Source organism: Rhodnius prolixus, unplaced genomic scaffold, assembly GCF_049639745.1.
Source record: "Rhodnius prolixus isolate KJV_2025 unplaced genomic scaffold, Rpr scaffold_9, whole genome shotgun sequence".
In the NCBI taxonomy this organism is placed as follows: Eukaryota; Metazoa; Arthropoda; class Insecta; order Hemiptera; family Reduviidae; genus Rhodnius; species Rhodnius prolixus.
The window spans coordinates 9,983,142-10,000,000 of record NW_027411604.1 but is presented as its reverse complement, the minus strand read 5'-3'; the positions used below and the strand labels follow the sequence as shown (position 1 = coordinate 10,000,000).

At 34.6% G+C, this 16,859-nt stretch overlaps 1 protein-coding gene across 7 annotated transcripts in view; it reads right to left on the bottom strand.

Annotated features, from left to right (window-relative positions):
- Pkc53E (Protein C kinase 53E) overlaps window positions 1-16,689 on the bottom strand; it is a 235,514-nt gene extending 218,825 nt beyond the window's left edge. For 3 of the 7 annotated variants that reach the window (XM_074128830.1, XM_074128832.1, XM_074128835.1), the window contains exon 1: window positions 16,453-16,688. In XM_074128830.1, coding sequence (XP_073984931.1) covers window positions 16,453-16,643 — 191 coding nt within the window. In that variant the 5' untranslated portion in view covers window positions 16,644-16,688. Of the gene's footprint in view, window positions 1-16,452 lie in introns of all 7 variants that reach the window. The other 4 variants (XM_074128834.1, XM_074128833.1, XM_074128831.1 and 1 more) reach the window with 3 other exon arrangements.
- Window positions 16,690-16,859: the final 170 nt, after the last annotated feature.

Sequence of the window (16,859 nt, the reverse complement as noted above, 5' to 3'; positions counted from 1 at the left end):
GAACAGGAAATATCTCATTAAGTGAGCAGTGGCCAAGGAAAGAAACATGAAAAGACTAACATGTTTTCATACCCGTTCTCAACTATGGAAGCGTATCATAGTTATTAAAGGAAGGAAATTGCTAGTCATCTTCATGTTGCAGAGACTTTACCAAGAAAAAAAAAAAATTGAAGAGAAGTCCTGGTGAGATCGTACAAGAAACACTACAAACAGAGTGATGTTAATAATACAATTACTGCTTTAATTTACTCGAAAAAGCATAGGCGGAGATGGTTCTGCTGCGAAAATGGAATGGAAAAACATCGGCTAACTCATAAAGTCAAGAAACTAGCGGCTGTTGCCCCAATGGGAAGACAGAAAAAAATGGTAGTTAGATAAGATGAACCATCAAGCAAAGTATACTGGTAATGCTGGATTGGGACACACATACACTGAACATGCACAGAAATCCTTCGTGTTGTCTGCACCACCCAAAAAACACGAGAAATTCCATTTTGGATATCTGACACAATCGCAAATCTCCCACTTATCAGGGGGTCAAAGGTAAATCCTATACCTAGAACCCTATTTTCAGAATAAATATTTGGATCAAGCGATTTTCTCCACAGTTTGTATTTTTAGGAATATTATTAACATCCCTTAATATAGTTGATATTTAATATTACTATGTTAATAACTGATCTAGTACTGAGGGCTAGTAGATCCCTGCAAACTAGTATTCTATTTGAAATAAATGTTCCTAATTAAATAGATATTTATATTTTGGAGATTCGTTTAAATGGTATACTCATTTTATTGAATACATCTCAAAACTATTTCTTCCGGTTTTTAAAATTTTTTATTAAAAAAACTTCCTGATAGGAAATAGCAAGAAAATGAAATTTTATAGGCTACACTTGAACACACCCTAGCGGCTAAAATGTGAAATTCAAAACTCTTGAATCCATCAATTAAAAAAAAAAGAAATTATTTTAATTTAATATTTAACGAAATATGGGCGAATAATCGATTACTAAAAGAAAAAACAATAAGTATAGCTTCAACCATGGAATATTCAACGTAATAATGGCGAATAAAAAGCAATAACTTGAAACATAACTGAATTTGATCTTGGCTTCAACAGCCCAGTAAATTAATTAAAATTGCAAAAATAGAATAGACATTTAAACAATATCAATAATTAAACAGTATTTTACAAATTTCTTACCTTGCATAATGTAAATAGGTCAAAACAAAACGAAACAAATTAAAAGTAGAAAACACTGAACATCCTATACACTTTTTCGAGATTTTATCACTTTAAGACATCAATTTACTTTGTCCAACAATTAACATTTATCTCCACATCCACATAATATAAATAAGAAATCCGAAATAAATCAAATAATACAATTTAAATGCATACAAACTAATTAATTATGAAATCAAAACCAAAAAAACCACATTCATGAAAATAAATTTCAAGATGGACGAACACTAAGGATGTACTCCACACATAGCCGACTTGATATCTCAGTAATACCAACCTAATAACCTATTAGAGGATCTGTTACAGCAATATACTTATTATATAACAAACAGAAAGGTTATTCCCCGGATTATGGTGTGGTTTAGAACTGTTTGTTTACATTAGAGCAATTGAATAGAAGTTATTTTTATTTTTCTTTTATGTAAATTGAAACATGTTAGTTTAGCATTTAATAAATACCATTATTTCCTTAAACATTTATTAGTAAATTTTATTGTATTTTAGCCATTTATTTTTTGTTTTAATTTTACTGTATTTTATCTATGTTTTTAACAGTTATGGTATACTACAATAACTTAATCAAACTAATTGATCCAAAACTATTATTTAACATTTAGAATCTATTAAACGACGAGGAAAGAGCCAATAAAAATAGTGTTCATTAGTCAGACATTTCTAACAGATGGGTAATTTTAACTTCTTAGAAATCGATTATTTAAAAAAAAAAACATTAAATAGAGAAAGGCTTCAATTTTATTTATGATTATAGTATTCGATTATTAAATTAGAAAGTTACCCAGACAGATGACTAAATCACGGAGCTGGGATAGAGTCTATGCGTTTAGATCATCCACATGTACACCTGTTTTCTTGAATTATATGGAGGCTGGCCAAATCAGACAGTATTTCAATTACAGTTAATTAGTTAACAACAATAAATTAGGAGAAAAACTGTGTGTACACTCACATGACTATCATTTGCAAGAATTTTCGTACTAAATATAATTATAATTTAGAATATGATCTTAAAGGATGGTTCACTTTAATATTACACATACGCACTGCAATAAAAAATTACTAATATGGAAAAATGACGTCATAGCTCCCCATGGACAAAATATTCTCCATGAAAAAGTATCTCATACGAGCTGTGGCTATTAAATAACGAGACTGATGCTGCTACAGAACTATGGCATGCGCCAAATCCTAACGACAGACAGCTGTGCAGCGTAAAGCCTTCTCTTTCGATTGTAGCGTCCCACGTTTTTTTGTAGAGAAATCTGTCTGACCGGAACCGTCGTTTGTGTAAAGAGGTGTTACGTTTCATTTTGCCGAAAACATGATACTACACATGTAGTAGAGCAACACATTGTCGTGAAATTTCACATGAAACTGAGTAAAACTGCTACTGAAACTTATCTTTTATTAAAAGAAGTTTATGGCGATGAATGTTTATCACGTGCGCACAGTTTTTGAGTGGTTCAAGCGCTTCCAAGATGGCTGAGAAGACGTCGGAGATGATGACCGCCCGGGTCGCCCTTCCACGTCCAAAACGGATGAAAATATCGATTATAATTAATCAACATTACTACCGTGAGGTGCTTGCTCAACTCCGTGAAAGAGTAAGGAAGAAACGACCCGATTTTGTGGAAGGACAAGTCATGGGTTCTCCATCAAGACAACGCGCCGGCTCACAATGCATTGTCTGTCAAGTCGTTTCTAGCCAAAAACAACATCCCAGTTTTAGGTCATACGCCTTATTCGCCTGACCTGGCCCCATGTGACTTTTATCCGTTCCCCAAAGTCAAATCTGCATTAAAAGGAACACGATTTCAGTCCGTTGAAGCTGTGTGAAAGAAAAAGCGGCACGCGTCATGCAGGTGCTCACAGAAAAAGACTTCCAGCACTGTTTCGAACAATGGTAAATTCGCATGGAGCGTTGTAGGGATAGGGCAGTGGTGTATATTGAAGGTAATAATAACTAAATATGTGTAAATTTAAAATAAAATGTTTTTTAGTGATAGTCTCGTTATTTAATAGCCACACCTCGTACCTAACTCAATGTAGAAAATTTATCACGTCCGTAATATTTTCTCTTAGGGGTTAAAAAAAAGGGAAAATTGGGGAAATACAATAATAATTTTTTCTACCCAAAAGTTATTTATCCTTTGTTAATCAAATAATTTTCCCATTAACAGTTAACTCGTTAGTCAAAAGTCATGCACATCAGAATCAGACAATATTAACGTTGACACAAGAATTGACGTTTATCTAAATATGGTAAATGCATTAGCAAACTGTTAAGCGACAACAATGGGTAATCTGAACATCCAAATCAATAACCTCGTTCATCATTTCGTTATAGTGTGGAAATTGTGATACTCAAACTGTTGATTAAAGGCTTCAAAATGTGATCAATATTCTCAATTATACATACAACCGGCTGTAGGCTATTTGAGATTGTCATCCACTCCAAACATGGGTGCTGCTGTATAAATAAACATTTTAAAGACGTTCGAGTATTTTAGCTTAAATGTTTGCCCAGTAATTACTATTTGATTAATTTACAGTATATATTATATATATTTAAAGTGTTACATTTCAATTGAAGAATTTTAAACGCTACATCACAGTCGGTATCACCTGGTGGCTTCAAAAAGAAACGTAAAATTTTTATCTTCCTATGAGTTTCATTTTTAGTTTGAGATATTTTGAAAACACAACATTTTCTGAAAATCACTAATTTTTTTTGGACTTACGTAACCTTAAAACGGATAACCATGATTGCAAACTTTCCTTCCCATTAGGGAAACTTAAGAGTAATCGTTTATTTTTTTTTTTTTTTTGCACAGGTAGAACCTAACGTCCGGCTATCCAATTGGGTTCCTGGTTTCCTGGTTCAAAATTTACTTGATTTGCTAAAAATTTTCCTATAAACAAAGACTTTGTGTAGCCTATGGAATTCGAACTTGGAATAATCACTAAATATGCCCCCATCAGATTATTCATTACTCATTTCCTGTACAGAATTAAGAGGACATAGAAATTTATAGAAAGAAGAAATAACAGCTGTCACTGATGCCTAGAAGAGTTCACTATTTGACTGAACCCACAAAGAGGGATTAACCGGGTGTACCCATGGGTACAGGTGGAAAATTCTACTTTAAACCGACGTGGCCCAGGCTTTCGACAGAGTTTGGCACCCAGGATTACTATTTAAACTTAAAAAATTCCTCCCCACTCCTTTTTACCTACTCCTGCAATCCTACCTTACCGATCGCTGTTTCAGAGTGAGATGCGGTGGAGAGGTCTCTGATCTTCATGCAATACACGGTCGGCGTGCCATACTTGGACCGATCCTATACACCATCTATACTGCTGACATCCCTACCCATCCCCAAACCCTAATCACAACCTACGCCGATGGACACCGCCATACAATCTTCCCACCCTGATCCTCTTCAAGTCTCTAACTTAGTCCAAGAACACCTTGAGCTCATAGAAGCTTGGTGCCGAACATGGAGGATTAAACTTAACACTACCAAATGTATACAGGTGACATTCATATTACGAAGACAGACCTGCACTCCACTAACTATTAACAATACTGACCTACCGACTTCCACACAGGGCTCTACCTAGACAGCCGTCTAACCTGGAACCCTCTCGCAAGACTTAAAAAAACAAGAACTGAACAGACGTTACGGACTACTAAGGAGACTCCTTGGACTAAAATCCTCCATGAACGTACAAAACAAACTTACACTTTACAAAACACTATTACGACCAATATGGGACATATGGAGCAGAATTGTGGGGGCTCCGCCAAACCATTCAACATCCACAACCTATCCAATCTTTCCACAGTCTAAAGTCCTCCGCCGAATAGTTAACGCACCATTCTATGGTCTCCAACCGCACCCTCCATCATGATCTCAATATTCCGTATGTAAATGAATTAATCCACACCCCCGATTCCTGAAATTTCCACAGCAAACTCTCTGTGATCACCCACAAATCCTCTGGCTCAATCACTATCCACATCGTCCCATCCTGACAATCCTCCACGTCGTTTAAAACGGCATTGGCCACGGTGACCTCATTGCTTCCTAAACCTCAATAGAGTTCCTAGAGAGTTCCAGCGCTGGCTGGTTTCTCTCATCCCGTCATCCTGGTTGTGGCACTGAGCCAGCTCTGTGGCACAATCAAATGTTACTTTGTACTACACTTTGGCTAGATTTATATTTTGTACAGATGCAAATAAATAAATAAATAGATTTTTAAAAAAATTTAAACTTTAATCAAGAAATGAAATGCATCACTTGACCTAAATGCAAATCTATAGCTCGCCATGGATTTATTAAAACAGCATTAAAATTTAATATGGATTAGAATTTATTACCTAAATCCCGCAAGGAAGCATCCTTGGCCCAGTCCTATATCTAGTGTACACTGCTGACATCCCCACGCACCCACATACCTTAATTACAACCTATGCAGACGATAGCGCAATATTATCCTCAAATCCCAATCCATCTGAAGCCTCCACATATATCCAAGAACACCTTGATCTCATTTCCGCTTGGTGCAAAAAATGGAAAATTAGACTAAACGAAGACAAATGCCAACAAATAACATTCACCTTACGTAGACAAACTTGCCCCCCCACTACTCATACGCAACAGAGAAATACCGACCTCCACTCAAGTACGCTACCTAGGACTGTATTTAGACAGTCGACTTACATGGAACCCGCACACTAGACTGAAAAGACAAGAACTCAATAGACGATACGGACAACTACGAAGACTGCTAGGGCGGAGATCAACCATGAACGTACAGAACAAACTGACTCTATACAAGACACTACTAAGACCCATCAGGAACCTACGGAGCTGAGCTGTGAGGCTCTGCGAAACCTTCCAACATTCAAAGAATCCAATCCTTTCAATCTAAAGTCCTTCGGCATATCGTCACAACGCTCTCCTTATTATGTATCCAATTTAACCCTCCACACAGACCTCAATATCCCCTTTTGTCAATGACCTAATCCATTCTCACTACCTTAATTTCCATAATAGCCTAACCATACATCCTAATCCCACAGCACAAGCCTTATCCACAACAGCTCAACCCGACAGCCCTCCACGACGCCTGAAACGACGTTGACCTTTTACCTATTTCCTAAACTTCCTTTCAACCTCTAGAGAGTTCCAGCATTGGCTGGCCCCTCTCAGCATGCCTTCCCGATTGTGGCGCTGGGTCCTCGGATGCAGCCTACAATCTGTGCATAACTAAATTATGATCTCATTTACTGGATGTAAACTCTAATAAGAGTTATGTGCGTGAAGAAAACTATATTTTTAGAAATACCTTCGTTTTGTGTTGTTTTTTGTTATATACAAAACATGCAACAAATATACAAACATACAGCCAGTAGTGGGGGTCATTTCTTTTTTTGGCGGCTAACTATGGGAGCAGTTAATTTACGTGAAAATAGTAGTTAAGCCTTAGCATTGTATTTAGTTACATAAATATATCATACATTTCTTTCAAGTTGAACGGTTGGAAATAATAAATGTTTTTGTTAAATAGAAATAAAATGGTAAAAAGAGCAAAAAAGAGAAATTAACCGTTGGCATGCCAACAAGCAATGGCGGCAATTCAAATAATATGAAAGGTCGCGCGATACTACACACGTCATTCATATATCTATTCCAAATTAGGAACAATACAATTATTGCAGCTAAGATTACAGGGTTAGCTTTTATTGTTTCTATTTTTATATTCTATTACTTTCGCTTACTGTTACTTACTGTTAAAGTGATTGGGTGAAATTTTTGAAATCAAGTTATCACTGGGAAATACTTTTTAAAGTTCGTCGATACAGAAATAGCGGATTTTATTTATTTAAGTTTATTTTTTATATGGACTCTCTTTACTGCATAAGTCTGACTTTATAGACACTCCTTGGATTAGAAATCTTTTTCAAGCCAAAGAACTTCTCGCTTAAATGGTTTCCTGGCCAAATCCAGAATAAATAAGTACTCTATAACCCTCCCAGTTACGAAAATGCAAATTTAGCTTCTCGAAAAAAAAGAAGTTTAGATGTAAACAACAGGATGTAACACAATATTTTCGGGATAATGGTAGTGAAACGAAATATACTATTTCATAAATGTTTGATTGTTTTAAAAGATTTATTTTATATTATTATTTTGGTGATAAAAACAACAGAAGATATACAAACTAATATATACACAACATCGCACTGTTGCGTCAATCAGCCACACCTGACGTAACAATCTAACAGACTATTAATTTAACAAAGATTTTATCGTATAGATTATAATCACAATGATTTCTATTTTTAGTACCGATCTAAATTAAGGAATAGATAAAAAAAAAGAAGATATTTTAAGTTAAAACTGGAATAAACATGTTTTGTTTTAGCTTACTCCTTGCAGCAGGAAGTTTTGCGATAGCAATTTGAGATTTTTGACTGGAACGAAAGAGGAAATTACAAAATTCTTAAAAGGTTTCACGATTTTGATTGGTGGAATACGTTTTGAGGTGTCTCCCGAAGACGAAAAAAAGTGGTTTTTATAGAATTCATCTCTCTCACTATTTCTAACTATGTGAGTGAGTGATGACCACCATTTTGTACGAAATAGTCGGGCTAGAAATGGCTTTTTCTCTGTAATGATAAAGGATTAAAAAGTAAAAAAAAAAAGATAAAGGTGAAAGAAGAGTTACCAGAAGCAGAGGAGGTACCTAGAGGATTCAGACGTGAAGCCAATGAAGATCGCCTCTTAGACGAACTTTTATTGTTTCACTCCTATAATTGAATTCCACATATTTGTAACGTTATATATATTTTTTTTTTGCACCCTTAGAACCGAGTTGATAACAAAAATTTTTGTCTTTGAAGACTTAAAGTTAATTAAGAAAAGCCACAGGAGAAATTTCAACTCGGCTTTTACAAGCAATATTTTTAATTAAGGCCACATTATTCGGGCAGAGACCCCCCCCCCCAAAAAATGGGTTGTGGCTAGCTAAAACTGACCAGAAATAAGCACGTTAAGCTAGATTGGCTGTACACACTGTGTAGACTTAAAAAAAAGTCTCAGAACAGCTTCCGTTTCTACAATGTTTACCGTTCTATACAATGAGGCCCAGTAATTAGCTTTTAAATTAAATTTGCCAACGAAATTCAGCAAAATTTAATGGTAACCGTACTAACTAACCGTCTGGTTCCAAAAAAAAAAATTTGGAGATCGTTTTATTAGCGTAGAAAGTAACAATTTGGTTCAGTGCGTCTTCTACGTTTAGATTTGACACTCTAACGGTAGCCAGAGGAGCGTATTCTTGTACAATTTCAGAATACCTATCCCAAAATGGAGCAACGTTCATGAAAACCACATACAGGAGTTTTAACTTACACTTATAGTAGAAAGAAGATATAATACAAACGAAGCCGCTGCGGTTCGTAGATGCCAATCATTAATGAAGCCAAAAGTTAAGAGGTTACAAAGCTAGTTTTATTTTAACTAAAAAAATATTTAATGCCACAGCCAAGTTCAACTTTAATCCATTATAAATAATTTAAATTATTGATCTAAAGTTACACGCACATACACCTATAATTATTAAGTCACGCAAAAAATATTCTTCCATTTTGAAATTAATATTAAAAAGTCTGTATAATCCATCTGTAACGTTCATTTGCTGGCTTGAATTTCGAATAACTTAAAAAATTAAAAACGCGAATTTACTCACTTAGATCAATAAGTTGACAATTATAACATATATTATGCACTCCAACTGCAAATTTCAAATTTTCTAGTTAATTAAAACGTCCATATAATTCTTCATTTTAAACTATATTTCATTTTTCAAACCTATTAACCAGTTAATCGTGTTTGACGTGTATACACGTCAAACCAAATCTCTATTTCGGTGCGTTCGACGTGTTGTGAAAGATATAAAATTGCCATTAACTATAAAAATTCGAAATTTTAATCAAATACAGTAAGAATATTATTTGGTGGGATGTTTCCTTTATCTTACCAACAGAACTGCCAAGTATTTTATGCGGAGGGAGTTGGAGGGAGTTAGCCAAATGATAAGTGGTTGGTACAAGCTTGGTCACCGCATTAGAGATTGGGGAATTACGCACACAAATAGAAGCTCTCAACCCTTGTGCAATGCCCGTTTTTACCTCTTAGATAGAGATTCAGACCTCTCAGTACGAGCATGATTTCATTTTGCACAGAATTCCAAAGCTCTTCTCTTCCTTGTAAAAGCTCTAGTCCCTAGTCCCTAGTTAACTAGGAGCAATGCATACGTGAAGACGGTGCAAGATTTTGAATGAGCACAGAATGCTCTGTAATCTCAAGCCTCCCCAAAGATTGCAGAAAAAGTCGCTTGCAGTGACTATTACGACTATTGAAAACTTTTAGTTGTTTTGCCCTGCGTTTGACACGTGTATACACGTCATTGCCTGATTTTAATTCCGCACACTGTAGGTTTTTTTTTTTTTTTTTTTAACTAAATTCCACGCTTAACTGGTTAATGAACTTCATTTCTCCGACCACTAATAACACTATTAAATTGAACAATTTATCTCTGGCAGAATTCTCTTTAAATATATAGTTACAATTACTTTTAAAACAAAAAGAAGGTTTTATTTATAGAGTGGTTTCAAAAAATAAACGAATTTACACACAAAAAAATTAACAATAATAACAACGCAAGGACATATCAATAGAAAGCAATAAATTGATTAGTTATGATTTAAAAGAATTTAAAATTCATGAAGAGTAATAGCAAAATAAAAAGTATAAAACTGTAGTTCATGTTATTAGATCAAGAAAGCTGGGTGAAGTTGGGTGCAGAAGACTTCGGATGAGACCCGCATCGAGGGTGCCATGACGGTAAGTTTATCCTCCTGTAATGTTTCGAACCGTTCCAAAGTTTGGATCTGGGGGAAGTCTTGCCATCGTGATAGGAACAAAGGATTTCTTTTTTACCTTCTTTAAATCTTATTTACATAGAATTAAATAATTCTCACGTTTGTCTGTAACTTTCTCTTACTGTTTCTCTTCCTCTAGTAAGTAAGTAGTAAGTTTTATGATGAGTTGAAACCGGAAGTAGGTTTTCGTACTGACTAGAACTTTACTGCTTACTTTAAGCAGTTCCTGGGTCAAATTTCCGGACTCGTTTCTGTATACAATTTATTCAACTGCGACCTTACCATTCTATGGTTCCCTGTTGTAAGTATAAGCACCACTTATATAAAAGGATCTTTTACGCAACATTCGGTCCAGAAATTTCTTATCTTCTAGGAGGTAAGTTAAACAAACTCTCTATACAGGTTCGTAGAATGGCCTAGGAATATATTTCGGATTACTATTATCCTCGTAATGTACGATAATCCCACATTTTCCAGTTAATACGATTCTTCTGGTAATATCTTTGAAGGTGAAAAAAAGGGTAGACGGAGAACAATGTGCACTCTTTGACTAAGTTCCTTTCATAATCGGGGCTGACCCGTTAGTGCAAACAAAATCTAAATAGGCTTATAAGGGCAAATCATTTTTATAGGGTTGGCAAATCATGATATATAAACCTTTTAAAGTTATTAAGTACAATTTTTTTTTTTTTTTTTTTTTTGATGAGTGAAGATGAGATTCCTAAGAAAGTGCTGGAAGGAAACATGCAAGGATCCAGGAGGAGGGTAGGCAGGCCAAAGCTGCGCTGGGAGGATAGTATGGCAAAGGATGCTGCATCTATGTTAGGATTCCGAAACTGGAGGGAGGCTGCGCAGCAAAGAGACGCCTGGCGGGCACGTCTTGAGGAGGCCAAGACTCTGCATGAGTTGTAGCGCCAGTTAAGAAGAAGAAGAAGAAGAAGTACAATTTTTGGAAGAAGAGGTTGAGGAACCTGGACTACCTCTAACTGCCCATTTACGACCTCATTACTTTTAAAACACTGATAAAAATTAAAAGATTTAAACAGAAATTCCTTAGCTGAAGAGATGCAGTCGACTAGAAGTGTCACTTCCTGTTTTTCTTTTAGACTTCCTTTTTTTCAAAAAAAAAAAAAAGATCCAATAATTTTGATTTTACTTAGTATTCACTCTAGAAAAACGAAGAGATCTATTACCTTTATTAGAAACATTTTGAAAATTTAAGCGACATTCCAAATTGCGAATTAGGAATGAAACCAGTTTCATCCGAAGGGTGATATTATTGAATACGCACCATGCTCTAATCAAACCTTAGATTAACGTATTTAACAATAAAATCATTAAAATTTAGTGCGATGTTTCAATGTTTTAAACAAAAATGTTAAATTTAGAACTTAAATATGGCAACGTCAGACTGTTTTATTTTATTTTTTAATAGCAAATGTACATTGTTTTTATCTCGGTAGGCTGGGAAATATCTTCAATTTTATTTCCGAGTATCCGACTTATCTAGAAAGTGGTTATCAAATGCAGGTCGTCAGAACATGGTAGGAAATGCGTCATTCTACAGAAATTTCCGTAAAAAATATTATTTAGCAAAGAAAACTAAATATTTTTCAACTTATTAGAGAATTATAGCAAACGTTTTGTTCATAAAGAACGGTTTTTGAAATTACTAAACCAGTTTACTGAATGAACAGAGTACATAAATTAAAGTTTTTTACAGTTCAAACTGATTCAAATTCAGTGTGATCCAAACAACTTCATTGTGATCCGACAACTTCCGAAAAGAGCCGAAAGATTAGCCTTTATTATTGCATAAATAGTAGAACTGAATGAATTCCTTCTGAATAAAGAAACTAGAGATGAGTGAAAAGTAACATAGTATCTGAGACGTTACACATCAACAAGAAGTATAACGACGTTGAAGACCAGGCTGTGAAACCTTGATCTTGTTGTTCAGGTTAACGTCACAATAAATAGAATTTCATCACGCATGTAACCGAATAAACAATAAACTTCTGTTTTCAGTAGTAACGTCGCACAAAAGTTTGATCTAAGCGATTTATTTTAAGATTTTAAACCATCCACGGGCAAAATAGTTCTACAGATATGTGTAGTGAGAAAATATAGCTAAAAGAAGTTAACATCGAGGGAAGGGAGGCACTGCACTTTTATCTTAAACTCCATTTTAGTCTTGAAATCGTTTTTCAATTGCCCAAACATTCTAGATACGTGGATACAAGAGACATATTTTATGACTGCCCTTGTCAAAGGTGGCTCTAGGGAGAAAGACTTCTTAAAGAGGAAGAAGGATTATGGTAGTCAGAAATGGTTCAGATACTTTTTGATATGGGCCAACTTCGTTTAAAAACCTTACAGCGAAAGACAAGAAAATGTTTGCCAACTTCAATGATTCTATGATTCGAAAGAGGTTCTAAATATGTAGGTTATATTTGGCTGCCTAGAGGTTGTAAACAATTGTACCTCTACAATTGTGGTATAAAATATAATTTCATGTTCTAAACACAACAAATTTTGTGTTTACTTATTTATTTTGCAACTAGAGCCAGTTACAATAAGCAGAAGAAATGGGAGATAAGGATAGCGCAAATACATTATACATGCGCACATCCATGTGCACCCAGAGACATGAATAGAATGATCGACGACCATCCAGTGATGGAAGCCGTTAGTTCGCCAGGTTGGCAAGCTTACGCAGCAACCATCCTAGGAGATTGGCGTTATATGTTGAAATGATCGCGTGGCTACCGCCGCTTTAGTTTGCGATGTGGATTTGAAGGAAGTGTTGTAGTAGACATGTTGTGGATCAGAGGGTTGTAATGACTGTGTAGATTTGAGTGGAGTTCTGTGTATCGAGATTGGGGCTATTTCAGGAATGAGAGGAATATTTACATCAGAGTGTACTGCATGATTGGAGATGTAGAAGGGAGCGTTAACTATTGTTCTCTCAGTATTTTAGACTGTAAGGTTTGAGCTGGTTGATGTTCGAATTTTTCGCCGCTGATGTAGAACTGTATTCCGTACGTCCGTATTGGGGCAAGTAGAGAGGTATATACGAGTAGTTTTCTTCTGTTCGTCAGGGTCATTTTTGAACGTTTGTCGAGTAGTCTATCCAACATTTTATGCCTTAGATTGAGGTCAATTCGTTTGAGTCTCGTGTGTGGGTTCCATGTTAGTCGTTTGTCGAGATGTAGTCTGAGATATCGTACTTGGATAGTAATTGGTATAGATATAGAACAACAAATTTAACAAAAATTGCAGGCTAATTTTCAATACAATCGTTTTTACCAGCAAACTATTCAATGTAGGATACAAACAAGTAAAAAAACGCAAAACCAATAGTTACGGCTCGCTAAATTCACTAGTTGAAACTGACGAAACCAGCCAATAGTTAATTTGTTCATTTGTGGCAACAAGGTTGAGTCTACCCTAAACATGTTCGGCTAAAACGTATGAACAGGACATAAATTGACCAATCTCAGCCATTTTTCTGCACATACATTGTGCAATATGTATTGTCACAGCTTCTATGCATGCGCAGTACCCTGTTCATGTTCCGTTACTTGTCTGAGAAGTGTACAATGTGCCAGCGGAACTCTACGAAAAAGATTTAAAGCGCATCACGTCATCGTTTTATATGAATCAACTTAATTGCTTTTACGTTTCCGGCCAGTAAATTTGTTCTTCCGTTCTGATAAAGGGTACTATTGCTTTTTAGAAACTAATTGTGCGACACGAGTGCTAACATTTTGTGTGGAAAATGAAAGTAATTACTATAGTTCTACCAGCTTATGTATGATAAAAATTGATGAAGAGATTTAGCTCCGATTTATAGAAAATCTCAGTCTTTTCTCAATAGAGTTTAAGAGGAAATTGAAGAAAAACCAAAAAAAAACCTGGAAGTAAAATGTATGCCCCATTTCCCAAAGATAGTTTCTCAGGTATTTCTGCTAGAAAACTGAAAAGCAATTTACACCGTCTGTTATTTAGATGAATTGTCCTTAAGAAGAAGTTTTACAACAATTGGAAGGCCATCTCGGTCTCGTCTACTCAGATAGAATGTCTACGCTACTCTACTGTGAACAAGGCAATAAGTTTTCCGACCAATAAGGCGAAACAGCCCCCGTTTTTTAGTAGCTTTGATCTTACATACGAAAATCTAGAGCTAATCACCATCAATATCAACAATCCATCAGGAGATCTCTGTCTTATTAAACAAGAGATTTTGATGAGATTTGAATTTTAAAAAACAACCCCCAATAGTCTAAATAAAGTGTAGGTCTTACTAATATTTATTCTACTTCACTAACAGGAAATTTAAAATTTAATGGTACCAACACCCGTTATACTTTTCAACCCAAACAACTAGGCAAGAATAATACAATAAGAGAAAAATTAAAAGCAATTCTATTGTTTGAAAGCAAGGAAATCTAACTTCACTAAAGACTACAAAAATTACTCAGCGTCTGGGATAGCGAAGATCCCGTGTTGGAATTTAGCTGCAGAGCTCCTTGCAGCTCACTATCTGGTGCTGGACATAGTCGATTTAGAAAACGGAAGAAAATTGTGCGGAGGCCGGATGTATATCGAAAAAGCTTCCAACCCAATTGACCGCAGACTTTAAAGTGCCTCCAATTAAAAAAATATACATAATAGTAAAAACAAAAAGACTATTTATTAATCATTCTTTTGCTATTCCAGGGCCAAAAATTCAAAGAAATAGTTACAATAAAATCTCTATAAAGAAGAAATGTACGGAGACTAAGAAAATCTCCTAGGACAGGGGTCGGCAACCCGCGGCTCGCGAGCCACATTCGGCTCTTTTATCCAAATTGTGTGGCTCTTCAGCCTGCCCAAAATATATTTTATATTTTAATTTTATTGAAACGAATGAAAATACCATTTCTTAAAGGTATTTTTTAAAAAATAATTTTAAATGTGATAGGTTCGAAATTGAATGGAATTATATTAAAATAAAGTACGTAATTATATGAAACTGCCGACTTTTCATTTAAACACAGGTTTAGTTATTTATTTGTTAATTTACTTTGCAATATGTGAAAATAAATATATAAAACATTTAAATGTTATTGAATATCATAAAATAATAATTTGTGAATACAAATAATCCACAGAGTTTTTTTTACATTATCAACCTTGCGGCTCTTGGTAAGATTTATTAAAATTATTTAAGGAGAAATGGCTCTTTACTTGAAATAGGTTGCCGACCCCTGTCCTAGGATGATTTACAAAAACAATCAATTTTAGAGAAAAAAAGAACCAAATCTAAAATGATTTTTTTCATACTTGCGGCAATTTATGAAAAATAGGAGAAAACAAATATGTAAAATTTGATCCGAATGACCCACATTGTAAATTCCATGGGCAAGGGGCGATTCTTCATTTAATGGACTTTATTATTTAAAACAAGGTACTTGTGTTCCAAATAAACCCAAATACCTTGTTTAAAGCTGATAAAAATACAGTAGCAATAAAGTGAAACAAAAATTTAACCTGCTTATTGTTGGTCAAATCGTAATGAACAGTTTAATTATGAATGCCTAATTTTTAAACCAAAAACTGAAAATCAATAAATAATTACATAATTTGCTTGAACCTATTTTTCAACATAATCCAAATATTAGTTTAAATGCTTGATAAATTTTTAAACTATTTTGTATACCAACTAAACGTGTTCAACAATTTTAAAACGAAACATTGCATTAATTCATAATAAAATTAAAGATTATGATTAGCAATTTAAGTATACATTTTTTCAAAAAATATAGCATTGTGAGTTCTTCGGAAATGCAGTTGATACTCTTAGAGAACAAGGAGGTTGTTATCCTCTTTTTTCTGTATCAAAAACCTTTACTTTTTTAAGTTAAGCGACTAAATACCTTACATAATTGAAAATATACTGATTATTAAGATTATTACATAAATAAATGAATTTGAAGACAATCTAAGCACAAATTTACGAGAAAAAATTGCTGATATTCTTACTGCAACTTCAAACAGCTATCAAACACTACTGATAAGGCAATGTACACAATTGTTGCCGTTCGGCAAACAAATCGTTTAAACTATGAACTATTTCTAAGTGCAATAAACCAGAAACTATTAGTGATAATGTAATTATCTCCAACAAATATTACAATAAAATTTTAGTTATTTTAAATGTAAGTACACAAATATTTTTACTTACCAAATAAAATCTTTACAATGGCTGCAAAAGGTTGGTTGTTTAAAGAATCGTGGTATAAACTTGTGCCCTTTGACATTATACACATTTTTCTTCTTTAACGCCCCCTTTCTACCACGGACCCCAAGACCAAACTTAGTGTTGGTATCACCAGAACCAACTTCATCATCGACGTTAGTCTCGTCCTCCGCCATCACTGCAAGTGCCCAGGAGTGACAGATGTCTGGAGGGAACTACACCACTAGCGCTGTGCTACGTACTAAAAATGAAACATTCGGTCAATGAAAACCTGTTTCCTACCTGGCTTTAGTAACTTTGCAAATTGACAGCAAAAATATATACATATTATGTGTATGAACTTTTACAGAATCTTTTCAAATATTAATTTTCATAAATTAATTTTATTTAAA